Source organism: Crocodylus porosus, unplaced genomic scaffold (genome assembly GCF_001723895.1).
Source record: "Crocodylus porosus isolate Cpor-Errol unplaced genomic scaffold, CroPor_comp1, whole genome shotgun sequence".
NCBI classification, from domain to species: domain Eukaryota; kingdom Metazoa; phylum Chordata; order Crocodylia; family Crocodylidae; genus Crocodylus; species Crocodylus porosus.
Window position 1 is genome coordinate 18,628,033 of NW_017728951.1, and position 17,728 is coordinate 18,645,760.

The 17,728-nt window shown below is 43.3% G+C and overlaps 1 protein-coding gene across 28 annotated transcripts in view; it reads right to left on the minus strand.

The window, feature by feature from the left end:
- TCF7L2 (transcription factor 7 like 2) overlaps window positions 1–17,728 on the minus strand; it is a 200,857-nt gene that overhangs the window by 110,634 nt on the left and 72,495 nt on the right. For all 28 annotated transcript variants that reach the window (XM_019555939.1, XM_019555929.1, XM_019555936.1 and 25 more), the window contains exon 3: window positions 13,158–13,259. In XM_019555939.1, coding sequence (XP_019411484.1) covers window positions 13,158–13,259 — 102 coding nt within the window. The remainder of the gene's footprint in view (window positions 1–13,157; window positions 13,260–17,728) is intronic.

The following is a 17,728-nucleotide window of genomic DNA, read 5'->3' on the forward strand; positions in this document are numbered from 1 at the left end:
AAAAATTAGTGCACAGTGGGTGCGTCTAGAAGTGTGCATTAAAGCATCACTAAAAACAAGCCATTTAGTTAATGAGCGTTAAAATAGACTAATGTGCGTTAAGCATCATAAAAGCTGTGCTCTGTAGTTAACGTGCATTAAGATCAGCTGATGCACATTTTCCTAGTACCTCATAATGGAGGTATTAGATTTAACGCGCATTAACTAAAGCGCATGAATGCATGTGTACATGTGCCCACAGTAAAGGTCAAGCTCAGAATGGGTACTCTTGGTATAGCAGTCCCTAGTGCTAGTTTGGCTAAAGCACACCAGTTCCTTTAGGTAACAACACCTAAGGGAATGACGTGACTAGTGTCACATCCAACATCTTTTGACTCACCAGCCTGAATGACTAGGCATCCATTTACAGCTGGGTTGGCCGGGGGTGGCCTTTGGCACAAGTCCCAAAGTATATCTCAAGCTCATTCCTCTGGAGTCGCAGCAAGCTGCCTTGACTGCTCAGCCATCATACATAGTGCAGAGGGGTGGTGGCACTTCGCTTTCTGCATTTCTTAAAAGTGGCATTATCTTCTTGCACTTAACATGAATTATCTGGCATAAATCCACACCTGGGGGTTACGGAGTGTCCAGGAGGGGAATTAGCACACAATGAGCTCCCACCCCAGCTCGCCACACACTAACTCCCCTTGTAGACAACCCTCAAAGAGAGCAAAGCAAAAGCTCTTCAAAATCCTCACCAGGGAAGTTATCCTTTCAAAACACTGTGTTCTGCAAACAGCTTAGTTTTTTTTTTTTTTTAAACGATGGTGCTTTTTATGCAACAGAGATAGAGTTCATGGCTGCTGGCAGATATTCAAAATTACGAGGACTTTTGTGGCCTTCAAACCTCTTTATTTTGTTCTCTCTTGTATCAAGCAGCATTATAGTATTCTACAGCGATGATCCAAAAAGCCACAATCCAGAGTGTCGAGACTGTCAGGCTACTAGCATAAGGTTTGGTGAAGGAGCTTTTAGTTTTTCTCCTTCAAAAAGGGTCATGAGCAGGACACCCTGACCTATTTTCCACCATGGGCCTTATCCTTTCAATTCAGGGAGGAGAAGATTGATATGTTATCCATTTTCCATGAGGTAAGAGCAACGTGAGAAAGAAATTCCCCTGCCTGCACACTGTTCACGCATGAGCCCCAAATTGCTTGGGAAGGGAGATGTCAGCACAGCAATAAATTCAAAGCCACAAAACTACTCAAGACATATTCTCCTTCCCCTTCATTTCTGTTCCCCTCTCGAGTCTCGCTGTATCTGGGGTTAAGACAGAAGCCTTAACTAGCTCCCCAGGAAATGGGGTTACTTGTTATATAAATATCAGTTCTTTTGAGTTAAGTTCCAAGGCCCCAACTCATGAAGTCATCTCTTAAACACTTTCTTGTACAGGGATGGACTTAAGCAGGTGTTTAATGCAAGGCAAGGAGAAAGACAAGTTTTCACACCAGCATTGTTGAAGGGAGAGAGCAGTCTTCCCCATCTGAAACGTTCACAACGATAGATGCAAACAACTCTCTGGGAAGTACTGAAGACCAATATTTCCTTGCAGTTCATCACTGTAAAGCCAAAGTAGGATACCAAACAAGCTACAAAAAGGATGGCTGAGGGGAAGAAAAGATGAATCAAATTCTGGCCTTCGCCTACAATCTCATCAGGCTGAAAACAGGCCTAAACAATACTAAAAACTCCTCTCTCTAATATGCTGAATGATTTACTGATGGAAAAATATCATGCAATCAGAAAACAGTACCCAGAATTCATCCAAGACGTAAGAATTTTCCTGCTAAAATGTTTATTCTGCACTAGAGGTGGGCAGTACTGTGGGTGACGTGTAATGCTCAAATGATGCATCCCAGGACTTCCTATTCCATTCGTTTAGAAATTAAATATATATTCCATCTGCACTAAGGTACTTCCTCATTTCGGGACTACGATTTAGCCATCAATCCAAAAGGATTTCTTCAATTCAAAAAGCAGGACACATGACAAAATTCTGGTAGCCACAGGTCTCACTAACCAGCTATCCAAACCAAAAGAAAAGAAAGAAAAGAAAAAAGAAGTTAAGAAATTTCATACAGAAACTTGTGACAACTTTTTCATGTTTGACAATAAGTCTAAATTGTTTCAAGTGATGCCTCTACCAAGGATGGTAAGTTAGGAAATCATATTTCCTTTCCAACTCATGGACTTCTGTGCGACTTTGGACAAGTTACTTAACTTCTCTGGGTCTCCATTTCCCCTTCTGTAAAATGAAAATAGTAACAGTTCTCTGCCTCGCAAGGCTGCCAAAAGATTTCATTCAATAGCATTTGCAAGACATAATGAAATGCTCCAATGTACGTCCACATGGAAGTATGATTTATACCTATTTCCCTCTGTGTTCTGGCTGATGGTGAATGCACAAGCACTACAATACTGCAATCAAATCTGTTCACGTGAGATTTCCAGCCTAGATTTGCAACTCAAATGTGGGATAGTTTGGGCAAGCATCCAAATTCTGAGTGTTTTATGAATGGCTCGTCCAGGATTGTTTCAATGTGCCTTATTATTCAAAAATGGGTATTTCTTCTTGCTTGATGTGCATGATGCAGGAAGGAAAGTCTCTCTCATTTTGGTTTTATGTTTGTGCAAGTACTTAAATCAGCAATACAGGTTTTCCCTCAGAAGAAAATACAGATGCCATCTTTGGTCATCTAGAGAAGGGGGATAAATCAAAAAAAAAAAAAAAAGAGCATCTGATGATTTATATGAGTAATCTAACCCATATTGCCTAATCTGGTCACCACAAGAGTGTTTTTTTGTCCCTAGCAGTGTAGGGAAGAAGTGGTCCAGAGCTCAGCAAGGTGACTTCCTTCCCTCACAATACAAGTATTTACTGTTTAATTTACTACAGCACCTGGACAATGTACACAACACTTATTTTGATAGAAAATAAAGTGGCTTCCAGTGTTGGGAGGGATTTTCTGCCCAGGGAATGCCCAGAAGACCTAGTGCAAAACAGCTAGTGTAGGAAGTTAAATGTATGGAATAGCTATTCTGAATTTTATCAGCATATGGACACTCTTATTCTGGGCTGTTTTGCAGTTGTGCTATTTGGCCTCAACCACTTTGGAGTTGGCTTCAGCTAATTTACACAAGGAATACTTACTGCAGAATGAACGTGGCCACGCAGCGTAAACGAGGAGCGGTTCTTCTGCAAGTCGCTCTGTGCTGCATTCGTTATTTGCATCTCCCCTGCCGTAGATAAGCCCAAAGCTTTCTGAGAAACAGAAACCATTGATCCCAGCTCCAAGAAACCTAGTGAGCCAGCCTTATTCTAAACCGGACTCCTTTTCTACACGCAATCGTTGCTCAGGTTCAGTCAACACAAAGGTGTTGGCTCCAAACCAGACCAAGTTATTTAATTCCTAGGCCTCTATGCCTCAGGTCGAATTCAGTCACAATTTCATTTGGAGACTGTGTGCGAGGGAGGAGGCCCGTAGTGAGGAGCCCTGCCAAGTCTGCCACCCTGAGTACACATCATCTCTGAGCTGGCCTCACCTGTCTGGCTATCCAATATCACCCACCACCTCCTCCTGCCAATGCAATGCCACCACATGATGAAGCTGCACTGTCCTCTCAATAGGGCTCCAGGGATAAAACGTACCCATCTCCCACCACGTTCTTATCCCGTGCAACAGCTCTGCTTGGCAAACGTGGCTGATTAGCCTGGACTTGATCTTAGCCAAGTCTGCTCCGAGCTTCATAGCTAAACTGAACAAGCGTGCTCAAGTGGAACGTAAACTGGGTTGGGGGTGAACCCATTTCAACCAGAGCTTGGCCATCTAGATGGAAGGAGGCCAACCCATTTAAATCTTTCTTCCAACCTAGATCTCCACCTCCATTACAAAATGGTTGCTCTAATAAGGTTTTACTTTTTCCACACTAACCAGCCAAGGAGAGTCATAACAAGGTTACGATGGTTTATACCAGCGTTTCTCAACCCGTGGGTTGTCACCCAAAAGTGAGTCACAAGAATATACGAGTGTCATGAACAAACTTTAAAAATGGATCAAACTTTAAAAATGGATTTTTTAAAGAAGAAAAACATGGAAAATGGTGGCTTTTCCCTTGCAGGCTGGCAGAGCTCCAACCTGCAAGAGACCGCTTGGAGCGCCCCCCCCTCCTCCCCCACAAGGGGCGGGGGGGGGAGTGGGAGCAGGTCAGGAGTCAGGGGCACCAAGTTGGGACTATCCATCAATGTTTACAAATGGGTCCTGGTACAAACAGGTTGAGAACCACTGGCTTATGCAACACTTGGTGCATACTTGACATTTATGGAAGAATGTACCAAGAGCCTGATCCTGTCTGAAGATCCTAATTCAGGCACCAGTCAGGTCTAAACAAAGTAGTTCAGTGCCAACTCAGTTATGTCTACACAGCACTGCATTCTGCCATGCAGCTATACCCTGGTTGCAATGCTATGCGCCGGCAACTAAATACAGTTGTGAACATACGCTCTTCAGAGTATGTCCAAAATGTGGACCCTGGCTTTCTATTCTGATGTTTATAGTGTCTAACAGTGGGAGGGGGAAGGGGGATCAGAATCAAACTTCAATGGAGGAAAGAGAAGGGGAAGGGAGATCAGATCCCAGTCTTGTCAACTTCAGACAAAATTTGTCACAAGTTTTGTGATAGATACCAGGTGGAGAACCTCAGCTTTTCATTCAAAAAATGAAGCAAGATCTGATGGGTCTGGAGATAGGTCTAAAAATGTGACGAGTCTGCCTTCAAGGCACAGAAACCAGAACACAAATAAAATGAATCCAAAATACATTATTTTTTGAAAACCACATGATCTTTTGAGGCCCAACTCGTAGCCTTCAAACAATGAGGGTCAGCTATACAATATATTTTATGATGTCAGTTCATTGGTAAAGTGTGTCATAACTTCCAAAGGATTTTAAATGTTAAAGGATAGCTCAGCTGGTGTGACTTGTCAGAGACTCCCGACTGCCACGCAGCTGTGACAATTTAACACCAGCTAAGCAGCGTCTGCCCCTACAGCTCCAAGGCCCCAACTTGTAAAGGGATTTAGATACCTGAAGATGCAGATAGGCCCCTACCAGGGTTTTTAAAAACCTATAACTCCCATTGATTTCAAAGCTGAAGGTGCAAATCAGTACAAAAGACTGCAGGCTTTTAATATCAGCTTTAGGATGCAAGGTAGTTCAGATCCCAAAGCAAATTTTGTAAACAACTGGGATCATGTCACACGATGGGGCAGTGGAATTAAGCATTTCTAAGAATTTAAGCTACCTCTCAATAGTACTAAACTATAAAGATAAAATCACTTTTTAAAAGACCTGAATTTGTCTTGTTCAACACAGGCATTATGGTTTCCGTACTAAGTTATTTATTGGCTGCTAGAGGTACACCAATACATTGGTCCATACTGTACCGGCACCAATAAAATAAAAAAAAGTGACATTACCAGCAATCGGCTCTTTTTGGCCGATCTACCCAATAACTGTCACATGCACGCACACTGCCACAGCACACGCGGGGCCAGAAGTGCAGCCTGGCAGCTTGGAGACCAATGTCTGGCTGGTAAGTCTGTGGGCAGGCCCCAAACCCACAATGAAAGCCCGCCTTCGCCCCACACAGATCCAGGGGGCACATGCCCCCTATGCCTCCACCAGGGTGCATGCAGAGGTGGGAGCTGCCCTCCTCTGAGCCTTCCCCCCCCCACCCTCCTGGACAAGCCACCCGCAGGTCCATCCCATGCCCTGCCCCACCCTGGCTATGCAGCATCTGCCCCTGCCCCACTCCCCTCCTCACTGTGGGGTCCTTAATCTGTACCCCCATTCCCCTTCCCTCTCCCACACCCCAACAGACTTACCAGCCAGACACTGCTCTCCAAGATGCCAGGCTATATATTGGTAATCAAATCGGTATTGACAGATATGACTGGTCAATAATTGGCCATCAGTATCGAGCCAAAAAATCCTTACCAGTGCATCCCTGTCACCTGCGTTATTGGTCTGTGTGTCTAATTAAATGCACTCTACAGTGAACAATACAGGGACTCCATGGAAGTTAACTGTAAAACAACTATCTTGTGCTGCTGCTTCTGGGTTCTTTCCTTGGCCCTAAATTTTCATATTTGAATAATGATTTAACATAAGCCCTCCCAGGTAAAAAAATTTTAAAAGGAGGATTAGGAGTGACTGGTTCAGGATCTGTAGTTGCATCCTGTGAATGTCACGCCCATTTGGGCAAGTACTTAAAAAGCTTGTACTTTTTTTTTTTCTTTTTTTTTTTTTTTTTTTTTTTTTTTTTTAATTACCAGGAAAGTTTATCAAAAAAAGTAAAAAAACGTATTTAAAGAAAAAAGAGATCCACTAAAGAAACTTTCTAATGGCTTACATGTTGTTTTAATAAAGTGTACAACAGCATTCTTCAAAACATTTGCATGCTCCCACACTACAAATAGTAACCAACCTGCCATCTTGGAAGTTTGCCAGCCTGGGGCAGTACACAATAAGCCTTCCCTTTTCACTATGCCCAGTGTGACATTCCTTACAGACAACAAAAGGAAACATGCACAGTGCATCTACACATTCAACTAATACACTTTAGGTAGTGTGCGTTAAATCTAGTACCTCCCATTGTGAAGTACTGGAAAAATGTGCATTAGCCTATTTTAATGTGCATTAGCTAAAGTGCACATTTTTGTGACACCAATGCACATTAAAGTAGGCTAATATGTATTAAAGTGCACATGTAGACATGCCTGCACAGTCCTTCCCTGTAAAGTGCTGCAGAATTCTAGTCCGAGAACTGATTTGAGAAACTCGGAGAAAGTCCAACCAGATGCAAGCACTCACACAAATGCACAAAACTCTCGGAGGTTTAACAGTTACTCTACAACATTTATTTCTGATCCCAAATAAAAAAAAACGCTAAACAAACCAGAGAGCTTTGCAAGCCTTGGCTGAGCACTTGGAGCTCTCAAGTACTAAGTTGAGGTTACAAAATTTTCACTTGCAAACAGCTTGCCCCTGCACTTTTTATACAAACAGGCAACTGTACACATTTGTCCTCACTACTGATTTTTGGGTGTGAATATTTTGAGAATGCAAACAGAGAGGTTTGAGCTTTAATGACCAGGTTAGAGTAAATTTACAGTTTGTTTTTCATATAAGAGGGGCATCTGCAGATGGAAACCACATCGACAACTTAAAATTCCCCTTTTTTGTAACAAATCTTAGGGTTGGTTCCAACCAACATGGTAAGTCGACTAACTGCCTCAGAGTGGACCAAAAGTGAAAAACAACTTCCATTGTCCACACATGCTTAATAGGCTGAGAACAGAAAGTGTTTCAGAGAGGTTTGCTTTAAGTTTTGCTTGTCATACTGCATTTTCAACGAGTACTTTTACCTCCCCTTAAGCCCCTCTCCCCCCAAGTTACACACATACTACAGTAGTGTGGTTCTTTTGTTCTCAAGGATTCAGACTACTCCATGAATGTGCTCATTACACAATGGAAAACCCAGACCAAATACTACTCGAAACCCACCCAGAGGTAAAATTTATAGTGCCTTCAAAAATGTTCCCTGTAGGAGGAAACGTAGGAATTTCTGAAGCTTTTAACCATTTTGCAACACCAAAACACACCACTTCTGGTACCGCATGTTTCTGCCTAGTACAAAGAAAGCTAAATGCAAGTCTTTATACAGCTAAGATACCCGAGTTAATATTTGGGAGCTGTCTCTAAACCCAAGATCTCACCCAATCATCTGGAATAGTTACAGCTTAAATCAGAATATTTACTCGGGAGGCAGTGAGTGAGAGTGACACAGCTTCCTATAACTTTAATGAATGGAAGAAACATTTACATTTTCATGTAATAATGTCAAAGCACCTTACAGAGAAATTTATACAAGTGGAAAGCCTAATATTTAGACTCTTAGTTCTTCAGTGCAAGAACTCATAGCCATATATTGTTTCTATCCCACTTGTCTGCTCCACTATATCTGAGCGAGCTGAACACTGTCATAAACAAAACTGAAGATTGCTGCTGTTTCATCAGTTTTACTTTGTTGGAGGCTCAACAAAATAGAGCAGGAGGGCAGTATGGACATACCTGTGCGATTCCTGGACAAACGTCTGGGTAGCTTGGATTCCCGTAAGTTGCCCAGATAGGATTTGATACACATTGCAACCTTTGTTTTTAGAAAGACTAGATGTTTAAAATTTAATCCAGATTTCAGGGTGGAAGAATCCCCAACAGCATACATAACATTCATAGGCCAAATTATAATTTTGGAACTGCCAGCCTTAATAGTATATTATTATAATAATTTCCCCTCCCCCGGTTCTCTCTCACCCCTCCCAACTGATATGCCATATGGCTTTGCCAAGACAGGATGCAAAGTCTTACAAGAAAACAGAAACACCTAGATGCAAACAGATGAACTGGTTTTAAAATGGAGCCTCATGCTGCATCTTCCACATGAAGTGAAATATTCTGTTTCTCATTACGGGTTTTGGAGATGCTGAAAATCACCATGAAAAGCAGCATTAACCCGCCCATAGTGCTGGGGGCAATCCAGCCACATTTTTCACACTGGTCTTTTGCTTCACTTTTTGTAGCCTTAACTTTGTGTTCTTAAACTAACCTGAAAAAAGTACAGAAGACAAATAAGTAGAGCCACGGTAATTACATTAAAAAGAAAAACAGTACAGCCAAAACACTGCTGTCATGAGTCATTACGGAAAAACTCCCAGAAACCAAGGGGAAATTTTGCCTAAAGAGACAGTAGCCCTCAAATGGGAACTGTGTTAATTGTGGCCAAACATTCAGAAGAAAGTGTATTTAAACAAAACAACCAACTACTCCTTTTTCCTCTCTTCGTAAACCAGCTATAAAGATTCGCCTCAAATCCTGATTTCAGATACAGAAAAGACATGGAATGATTTGCAGGTGTTCACTATTCCTTGCAGATCTTCACAGCAGGACTAGTGAATTCAGGAGGAAAACCTGATATGTAGACAAGATACAGATAGACACAGGGGGATGGATCTTTTTGGTGCCATTTGCTTTAGATACAGCACTCATCCATATAGATACAGCACTCATCCATATATATATATATATATATATATATATATACACACACACACACACACACACACACACACACACACACACACACACACACACACACACACACACATATAAATAAATACACACACACACAGATAAAAATCCCTTACGGTCTATAAAAAGACCAAACATGTTTTTGAAAGACAATGTAAGGCAGCTCTTTATGATGGAAACTAGCAGCAATCCTGCATGTGCTGTATGCCAACAGCAGCAACAAAAGATGGCACTCAAAAAACTTGAGGCTTTCCCAGGTACATCGGTGATGCGTAGGGGGTGCACGCGGGTGCATGTGCACCCCCTGGAAGTGCCAGCCGTGAAACTGGAAGCGCCGGTGGAAGTGCACTTCCAGTTTTGCTGCTGGATCGGCAATCAGCTGCTGGGGGACCCCCCCCACCCGGTTGGCAATCTGGTGCCCCTCCCAGACTCGGGAGGCACCACTCACCCTTGCCGAGGTAGCTAGCAGCTGTAGCCACTGAAGCTTCCCTTCTGCCTTCCTCACCGCCCCAAATGGGTCTCTATCTACAACAATGTTAAATTAAAAAAATAAAAAAACTTTTGCCAAAATTAAATGGAATTGATGTTACCAGAAATTGGTGCGAGGGGGAAGTAGTTGCAGGAAGGCATAGAAATAGCATCTTTAGATCAGACAATGCATGTTGTTTTTTAAAATGAATATTAAACCTTGTAAAAACTTTTTTCAAAACACGCTTCCTCCCGCCTCTTTACCTCTGAACATTGTAAGTAGCACAAAAGATCACATTACAAATGCCAGCTGTGGCTCTCTTGGAAGGTGGCCTCCATCTCAGAGGTAGTATATGTTCCTCGCGGCCTAAGCGGTTGCTATGGCAAGTACACTTTTTATTGAATAGCTGAGTGAAACAGCTCCTAAAGAGCCCCATAAGAGCCCCATAAATGGTCAAAATCTGCAGCAGTTCCACATTAGGCTTCCTGAAAGTGGGTTCCTTTGTAGTTTCCAAAATAGATGAGGACCTGGTTTGGGGTTTTCTCATGGTTTTTTTGGGACGGTCAACTAATCATGCATTTCATCCACATACTGATTGGGGGACATGGCAAAGGACTGCAGGGAAGGAAGGAGGGAGATCAGTAAATTGCAAGCATATACTCCCAGAGGGGAAAACCCTGTACTTCTGTCTGAAATGAGAAAGGATCTGATTATATAAAGGGCAATGGCCTTTTCCCAAATGGCAGAATTCTGCAAAACCTGGAAGTCAATGGACAGCTCTCCCATCTTTACCTGGATTCTCAATTCTGAACTGGAACTGCATTTAAAACAAGTGGCAAATTTAGTTAGCATTCAATCGTTCTTTCAAATGATTAGAAAGGGCTGTCGTGCATCCTCTAAACTCAGTTAAAACCTCTTCTTGCCACCACCTCCACCTACAAGTCTATTATTAAATGAAACGCTGCCTTATAATTTTACTTTGCCACATCTGATGACAGAAGCTGCAACTATATTTAGACAGACTACAAAAGTGGGCAGATGAGAATAGGATGGGGTTCAACGCAGACAAATGCAGGGTGCTGCACCTGGGGAGAGGGAATCCACAGCACACAGACAGGCTGGGGAGCTCCCCTCTTGAAACCACAGAGGCAAAAAGGGATCTTGGAGTGATCTCCAAGAAGAACATGAGCCGCCAATGCCAGACCACAGCCAGCAAGGCCAGCCATACCTTGTCATGCACCCAAAGGTGCATCTCAAGCCGGTCCAGAGAGGTGATACTCCCCCTCTATGAGACTTTGGTCAGGCTGCATCCAGTTCTGGGTGCCGCACTTCAAGAGGGATGTGGACAACATGGAGAGGGTGCAGAGGAGGCCACCCGCTTGGTGAGAGGGCAGCAGGACAAGCCCTACGAGGAGACACTGAGGGACCTGAACCTGTTCAGCTTCAGCAAGAGGAGGCTGAGGGGGACCTGGTGGCTGCCTACAAACTCATCAGGGGAGATCAAGAGCAAATAGGTAGAGCCCTTTTCTCCCCAGCACCACCTGGGGTGACGAGGAGCAATGGTAATAAGCTGACGGAGAACAGGTTGAGGTTAGAGATCAGAAGGCAATTCCTTACAGTTCGGGTGGCCAAAATCTGGAACCAACTTCCCAGGGAAGTGGTCCTTGTCCCTACACTGGGCAAACTCAAGAGGAGGTTGGATGATCACCTGTCTGGGGTCTTGTGAAGCCAGCATTCATTCCTGCCTGTGGCAGGGGGTCAGGCTAGATGATCTGTTCAGGTCCCTCCTGACCCTAGCTACTACGAAACTATAAGCTATTGCTCATGAAAGCTTATGCATCTCTGATTTAACTAAGGTACACCTCTCCCCTGCCTTCTGCCCAGCTCAGACGAATGCAGCTACCGGCGTACCTCTCTGCAGCAAAACAGCCAGCCAGCAGAGGGCAGATGAGTTATCAAACCCTGTTCCCAGTTACGTTTTCATCTGCACCGGTTTCGTTAACGATAGGCTTGGTAAGAGGGACGATACAACAGGCAGGCTCTCTTTGGTTTTTTCCTTTTGAAATAAGGTGATAAAGCAAGGTGGGGGTAGAGGTAGGGTGAAAGAAAGCTAAGAATTTTGTTTGCTTATAGATGAGAGAAGGGAAAAAACTATCACGTCTCTGAGCTGCATACCAACAAATAGGAAGTAGAAAATAAAGCATCCTTTTAAAAGCAAGCAATCAGTCCCAGGCATTGACCATCTAAATATCAATACTGGGTGCACTATACTCAGCCTTCTGAGATTTGAAGCTATTCATTCTAAGAGCTTTTATCAAAACCAAGATGCTCATAACACCCAGTCTTTTCAGGTTTGAGAGACACAAAGAAAAATTTATATTCTCTTTGAAAAGAAATTCGTTCATTATTTTCAATATTTTAAAAATCTCAAAATAATGTTTTTAAAGTATCCGGCATAATGTCAACTATATCAGTGTTAGCTCATGCATCAAAAATATATGAACGGCTTCTTTTTTGCATAAATTTTACCTTGTCATCCATTAATTATAAAAATAAAAAATTAGTAAAAAACATGAGATCCAATGATAAAATATATTGAAAGAAACATTCTAACAAGCCATGAGCCATCTTCTCAAGAGGTTAATTTACCAGTTCAAACATTCAAATCTGATGGGCTCATTAGCAAGAGATTGAGCAGAAACTGGCTATAGGTGAATGCGAGTGAATTTAGACTTTCACAGTTGCATGATGAAGAGCATAGTTGTAGCTTCTTTTTGAAAAATGTGTTGATGTTACTTGAAAACACATGCACACAACGTGGGGGTGAAACACTAACTTCAACATCAGCTTTACCAAGAAGTTCGACTCAGGTAGTCAGATTCAATAATGAACCCATTATTGCCAGCATTTTCTGTTTTGATGTTGGATTTCCCCCCCAGGCAAGTAGTAAATATATCACTTGCTGACATCCCGTTTTTATTCTAGGTGAATAATGCACCACAAACCAAAGGGGTTTTTTGTTGTTGTTTGTGTTTGTTTTTGTAATAAATTTAGCTTAACACTAAGCCATTACTCAGGTGACAAGTCAGCTAACTCCCACTGCTTTTAAAGTTAACTTTGCCCGAGCATGAGCTATGATGCTGTTTTGATGAATGGCTGGCCTATTCCTTAATATTTCTCCCAAATTTTGTGCCCGTTTCCAACATCTGGACAAATTTCCAATAATCGGCCTTACTGGACTTCAGCAGAATTGAACTACAATTTTGCAGAAAGGTAATTTCAAGGCAACTGGCTTTCCCCCAAAAAAGCAAAGATTTATGTACCATGGAAAATATTTAAAAGCAGCCCAGAAATAGAAAGCTTACACCCCTCCTTTTTCCTGAGAGTGATTCTGGATTTTTTTTTAAAAACCTTAAGTTAAAAATGATGACAAACAAATGCTTTCAAATGTCAAATGACTTTTTTCAACAAAGGTAGAACATCTTCTGAGGTTTACTTACAACAATGTGTGCTGGAGATGGAGACCTAGCATCCTTGAGGGCTTGTCTACTCTGAAGGCTCCCTGCCTGTACATCAAGCAGTGGCCATTTCATCTGGAGATACTGGATGGGAAGAAACAAAAATGGGAAAAGAAAAATGAGTTCAGAAAAGAAAGGCTAAAATAACAAATCTTCGGTAACATGGGCGAAAAGGTTCAACTAAAACGTATGCAAGAAACTGAACAAAAGACAAACAAAATAACCAAAATAAGAAAATATAATAGTAAAAAAAGAGAGAGACAGGAGGTACCTTTACATAGTTATGCAAAACGCAACCTGTGCAGAACACTACATACTTTCATATCACAGCTTTACATTTGGGGAACAAGAAAATAAAGCAGATTGCAAAAACAACGTTATCCCGGATGATTTATTATTATCGTCATTCATATACCAGATCTGGAGTACCATGCTGAAATAAAAACAGAAGGTGTGAGCAGGGGAAGGAAGCAAACAGTCGGCTTTAAGAAACAAAAAGTATTCACATTCCTGAACTTGAGGCTTGCATTCTCCTATTGAAAAGAACAGTTTAATTCCCTACCTAGTCAGCAGTCACTTGCTAGCCTTCATCAAGATGATAATCAACTTTTAAGTGTACATATCTTAAAGACACGCTTTTACCCCAGAAGGCAAAGTTGTGCAATTTAGTTTTGTGAGTCCTCGCATTTATTTTCTTTCAAGGGCTTCCAGATCAAATGTGCTTGAGGTTGCTTCATAAAAAGCTAGCTTGGCAAATTCAACCTGAGTTTGGAAAGTCCCGGGCTCTTTTTCTCGTACGCTCTTCGCCAGCCTAAATACAAGCTGTCCGCAACCGCATCTATACCTGCACGACAACTCTGCAACCTCACTAATGGCAATGCCTAGCTGCCCAGACTGGTAACGGAAACGCAGTGAACAATCCAGCAGATGACGGGTAGCACCATCTCGGCTCTGCCTGGCTAACAGGGATAGCCGAGACTGTCGTTAAGTTCGACACAGAAGGCCTGGGGAAAAAACGAAAAACAAAAAACACAGGGAGCAGATCTGCTGAGTAAGAGGTGCTAATTTGCACCCCTGCAGACCCTTCAAGCAGAGCTTTACCATTAACTTAACCGGCAGCAGATCTGGACGCCAAATTCTACCCAAATCCTTCTGATTAAAGCCGCTTGAACCACAGACACGTACCTGGGAGACAGAACCGGCGCCAACAAAACCAGTGAAAGCAGCACACCTTCTGTTCTTTGAGAACTGAAGCCAGATGGACCTGACTGCAGATGAGTTGTCTCAAAAGAAACAGTGAGAGCCATAAGGCTCACGATATTTAAAAGTAAACAGCAAAATGCTGCAGAAGATACAGTACTGGGATTTTCCTACACTAGGCCTGGGTGACCTAAGAGGTCTACTTCTACTTCTTTGATAAAACTCGCTATAGGCAGCGCCTGGAAAGAAGGTTAAGCCTGTTCATCTTTTTTTTGTACAGAAGTATTTTCTACCCACTTGATGAATGAAAGTAAATTCAAGTTTAAGCAAAAGGAAGTCAATTCCCCCACCCAAAAGAAAAAGCAAACAAAACGTGACCCTCCAAGGCAACCCACACGAAAGAAGCCCTCAGCAATTTGTCTTTATTTCCCAGACTTGCTTTGAGCCCATGCATTTAGCATGGCACTATTGCATTTACTCAGGGATGCAAGACACATTTACTTGCAAGGAAGGTCTTTTTGATGCGAGGCTGCAGGCATCAAGGTGACCAAAGATGCCGTTGGGGAGGAGTGACCACTTCCAATTACTTGGAGGGCCTCTGACTTCCAAGCAATTGAAACGCAAATAAACAAACGCGTCCTCTGGATTTTTGCCCGTAAGAGTTCTCAAGTTCCAAGAAATCTTTTGTTTGCATGAATCCTTGCATTTGAGATTTCTAGTCCACATTGCAGAAACGCTTGGAATTCCCCAAAACCAAACCAAACCACCCAAACGATCTCAGTGTCACCAACTCTTGCCATCTGACTGTGGCCCTCCAAATATCTGAAGTTTGACATCGCGCCCCAGCTCTTGGAGACAAGCGACAAAGGTGGATCACAGACCGAGAAAAGCCATCGGTAACTTAACATGCGCCGTGACTGTATCACCATACACATGTGCTTTTGTATGGGGAAAATCAGTGCAAGGCACCGAAGAGTCCGTGCATTTGTTCCCTGAAGGGGAGCAATAGCAAGGTCACAAATGCAAGAAATAATGATAATCAGATCCACAGACCTTCAGGATTATTAGCTCCCCAACATGCTCAGGAGCATTTCAAAATGGGGATAAGCTAGTGGTCACCCCTTAAAGACTCAATTTTGCTGTTTATCTACAAAACAGATCTAGTGCAATTTAAATGGCCCACAGCATGTGCCTTACATCTGACCTAGACCCCCACTTAGACACTCAGAAGTTTTCCAGCGAGTGTCAGCTGTACTAGTGGTTTGGGCACCGGTTAATGGGCACAAAGCCACGAGAGTGGGGTGACCAAACTCATTTTCCTAGCCCGCCAGACAGCCGTAAGAGAAGTAGTCAGTGACTTAAGATACTCTGTTAAGTATGACAAACCCACAAAGAAGCTCAGTGTGTTGGCGCTAGGTCATGGCCGGTGAAGGCCCAGGTCTGGACAATCCTCTTGCTGCTATGCACTGGTCCCCGAGGACAGATCAGGATACACAGACACAGCAGTGTGGGCAAGCTCTCCTCTGATTTACTGCCCATGCAGTAAATATTACACGGGGAAAGAGAAGGCTGCGGGCCGCAGGGCTGTCAAGTCAGCACCTTTTTACCTAAATTCTCTGAAAAGGAAACTCTGAAGGAAAGGTACAGGTTTTTTTCTGCTACCAGCCTGTCTCTCTAAAGAGTCAGTAATTTCAGAGTAATTGCCCAGGTGCACAGGGTAAAAGATGGAAGGAACCAAGAAAGAACCTACATTTGCTTTGCTCTTCCAGGTTTCAATTCAACCCTTACATTTTATGGCCGATCTCAGTGAAACCTTCCTTGTACCCACCCCTAACAAAGAGAAACGCCAATAAAATCTCACGCTGCCGAGCCCGGGGGAGAGCCAAAAGCCGCCTCTCTTCCTGAACGCAGTGGGAAGTGAATTCCAGCGCCGTTCAGAAAGAGAAGTCCAAACCAAAAGGTCCGTTTTGACACGCGTGCGCGCGCACACGCACGTGCAGCTTCCATTGCCGCCAGTGGGAGTTACACATGTGTATCGTAGGGAAACATAAACGGGCTCTGCAGACAGCGGTGGTGCACGATGGGCGATAAAGCAACGTCCGTCAGCTCTACCAAGTGGCAAGGCTCCAGCTGCGCGTTCCAGTCCCACCAAAGGCGAGATGCTCTGTCCGGAGGATACACACAAAAGACCCGGAGCCTGAAGCAAGTCGCCGTGTCAAGCTAACCAACTGACAGTTTCAATGCTGGGATGCTTGCAAAAAAAAAAAAAAAAGTGTAATTTGCTGGCTCTACCGCACCAGCCCCGTTGCTAAAGTATGAAATATTAGCATTGTTTAAGGTGACAAGCCTGGCTCGCGAACTGCACGGCCAAGAATTGTCATGCCTGTAATGCAATATTAATGTGGTGGCTTATAATTCTTACTTTACATAAAAGCTTCATTGTGTGCCAAATCCAATCTCCACAGGCTACCTGAGCCACAGATTTTTACGAGTCTACATTTCAGCGCTGCGAGTCTACAATACACATAATTTTCAATTATGTTAGGGCAGAACAGGATCACTGCCTATATAACATTACTGGTTGGAGGAAATGAGACTCAGCCTGACTGCCGAGAGAGCTAACTGAATCCAGATGGTGGGGGAGCGCGCGCGAGAGAGCAGCCCTATGGAGTTACGTAGCAGCAACCGCCCCTTGACAACTCTCTCTTTCACAATGGAACCAGACGCCAAGTAATTGCCATGGCCCCCACCGTCCACGCACAATACATTAGGTATTAGGTTGGAGACGCTCGAAGGGAGGATTCTTTTGGCAGAAGACGAGTTACATCACAGCTCTTACATGCAAACATTAGCAGAGAGGGGTGGGGTGCAAGAGGGAAGGAGGGAGTGATTGCTTTCGCAGGCTTACTATTGCTGCAGTTTATTCTTATTAAAAAGAAGAAAATTAGGTCCTATTACAGCAGAGAGGTAAATCCTTTCCTTCCTCGAGTGACTAAATAGCAGGAAATCCTATTCTTTCGGCCCTAAATACAGACTTGAGTCAGGCAGTTCCTCCGATTTGCAGGGAGACTATAAAAATCCAAGTATATTTTTCCCAGCATTCTGACACTGGTTTCACATTCCTAGGCTGGGGGTAGGCTGGGGGGGGGACCAGAAGAGAGGAAAATTCCCACTGCTGGTGCTTAAGAATTAAGACCCTTCATAGCACACTGCGTGTGCGCCCGCTCGCTCGCCCCTCCACCCGCCCCTTCTGCCTCTGTGCCTAAATGTGGAAATTATGAATTGCCTGGGCAAACACAGAACTTTTCAACAAATTAACTCAAAACTAATCTGTGCATATTATTTCAAGGCAG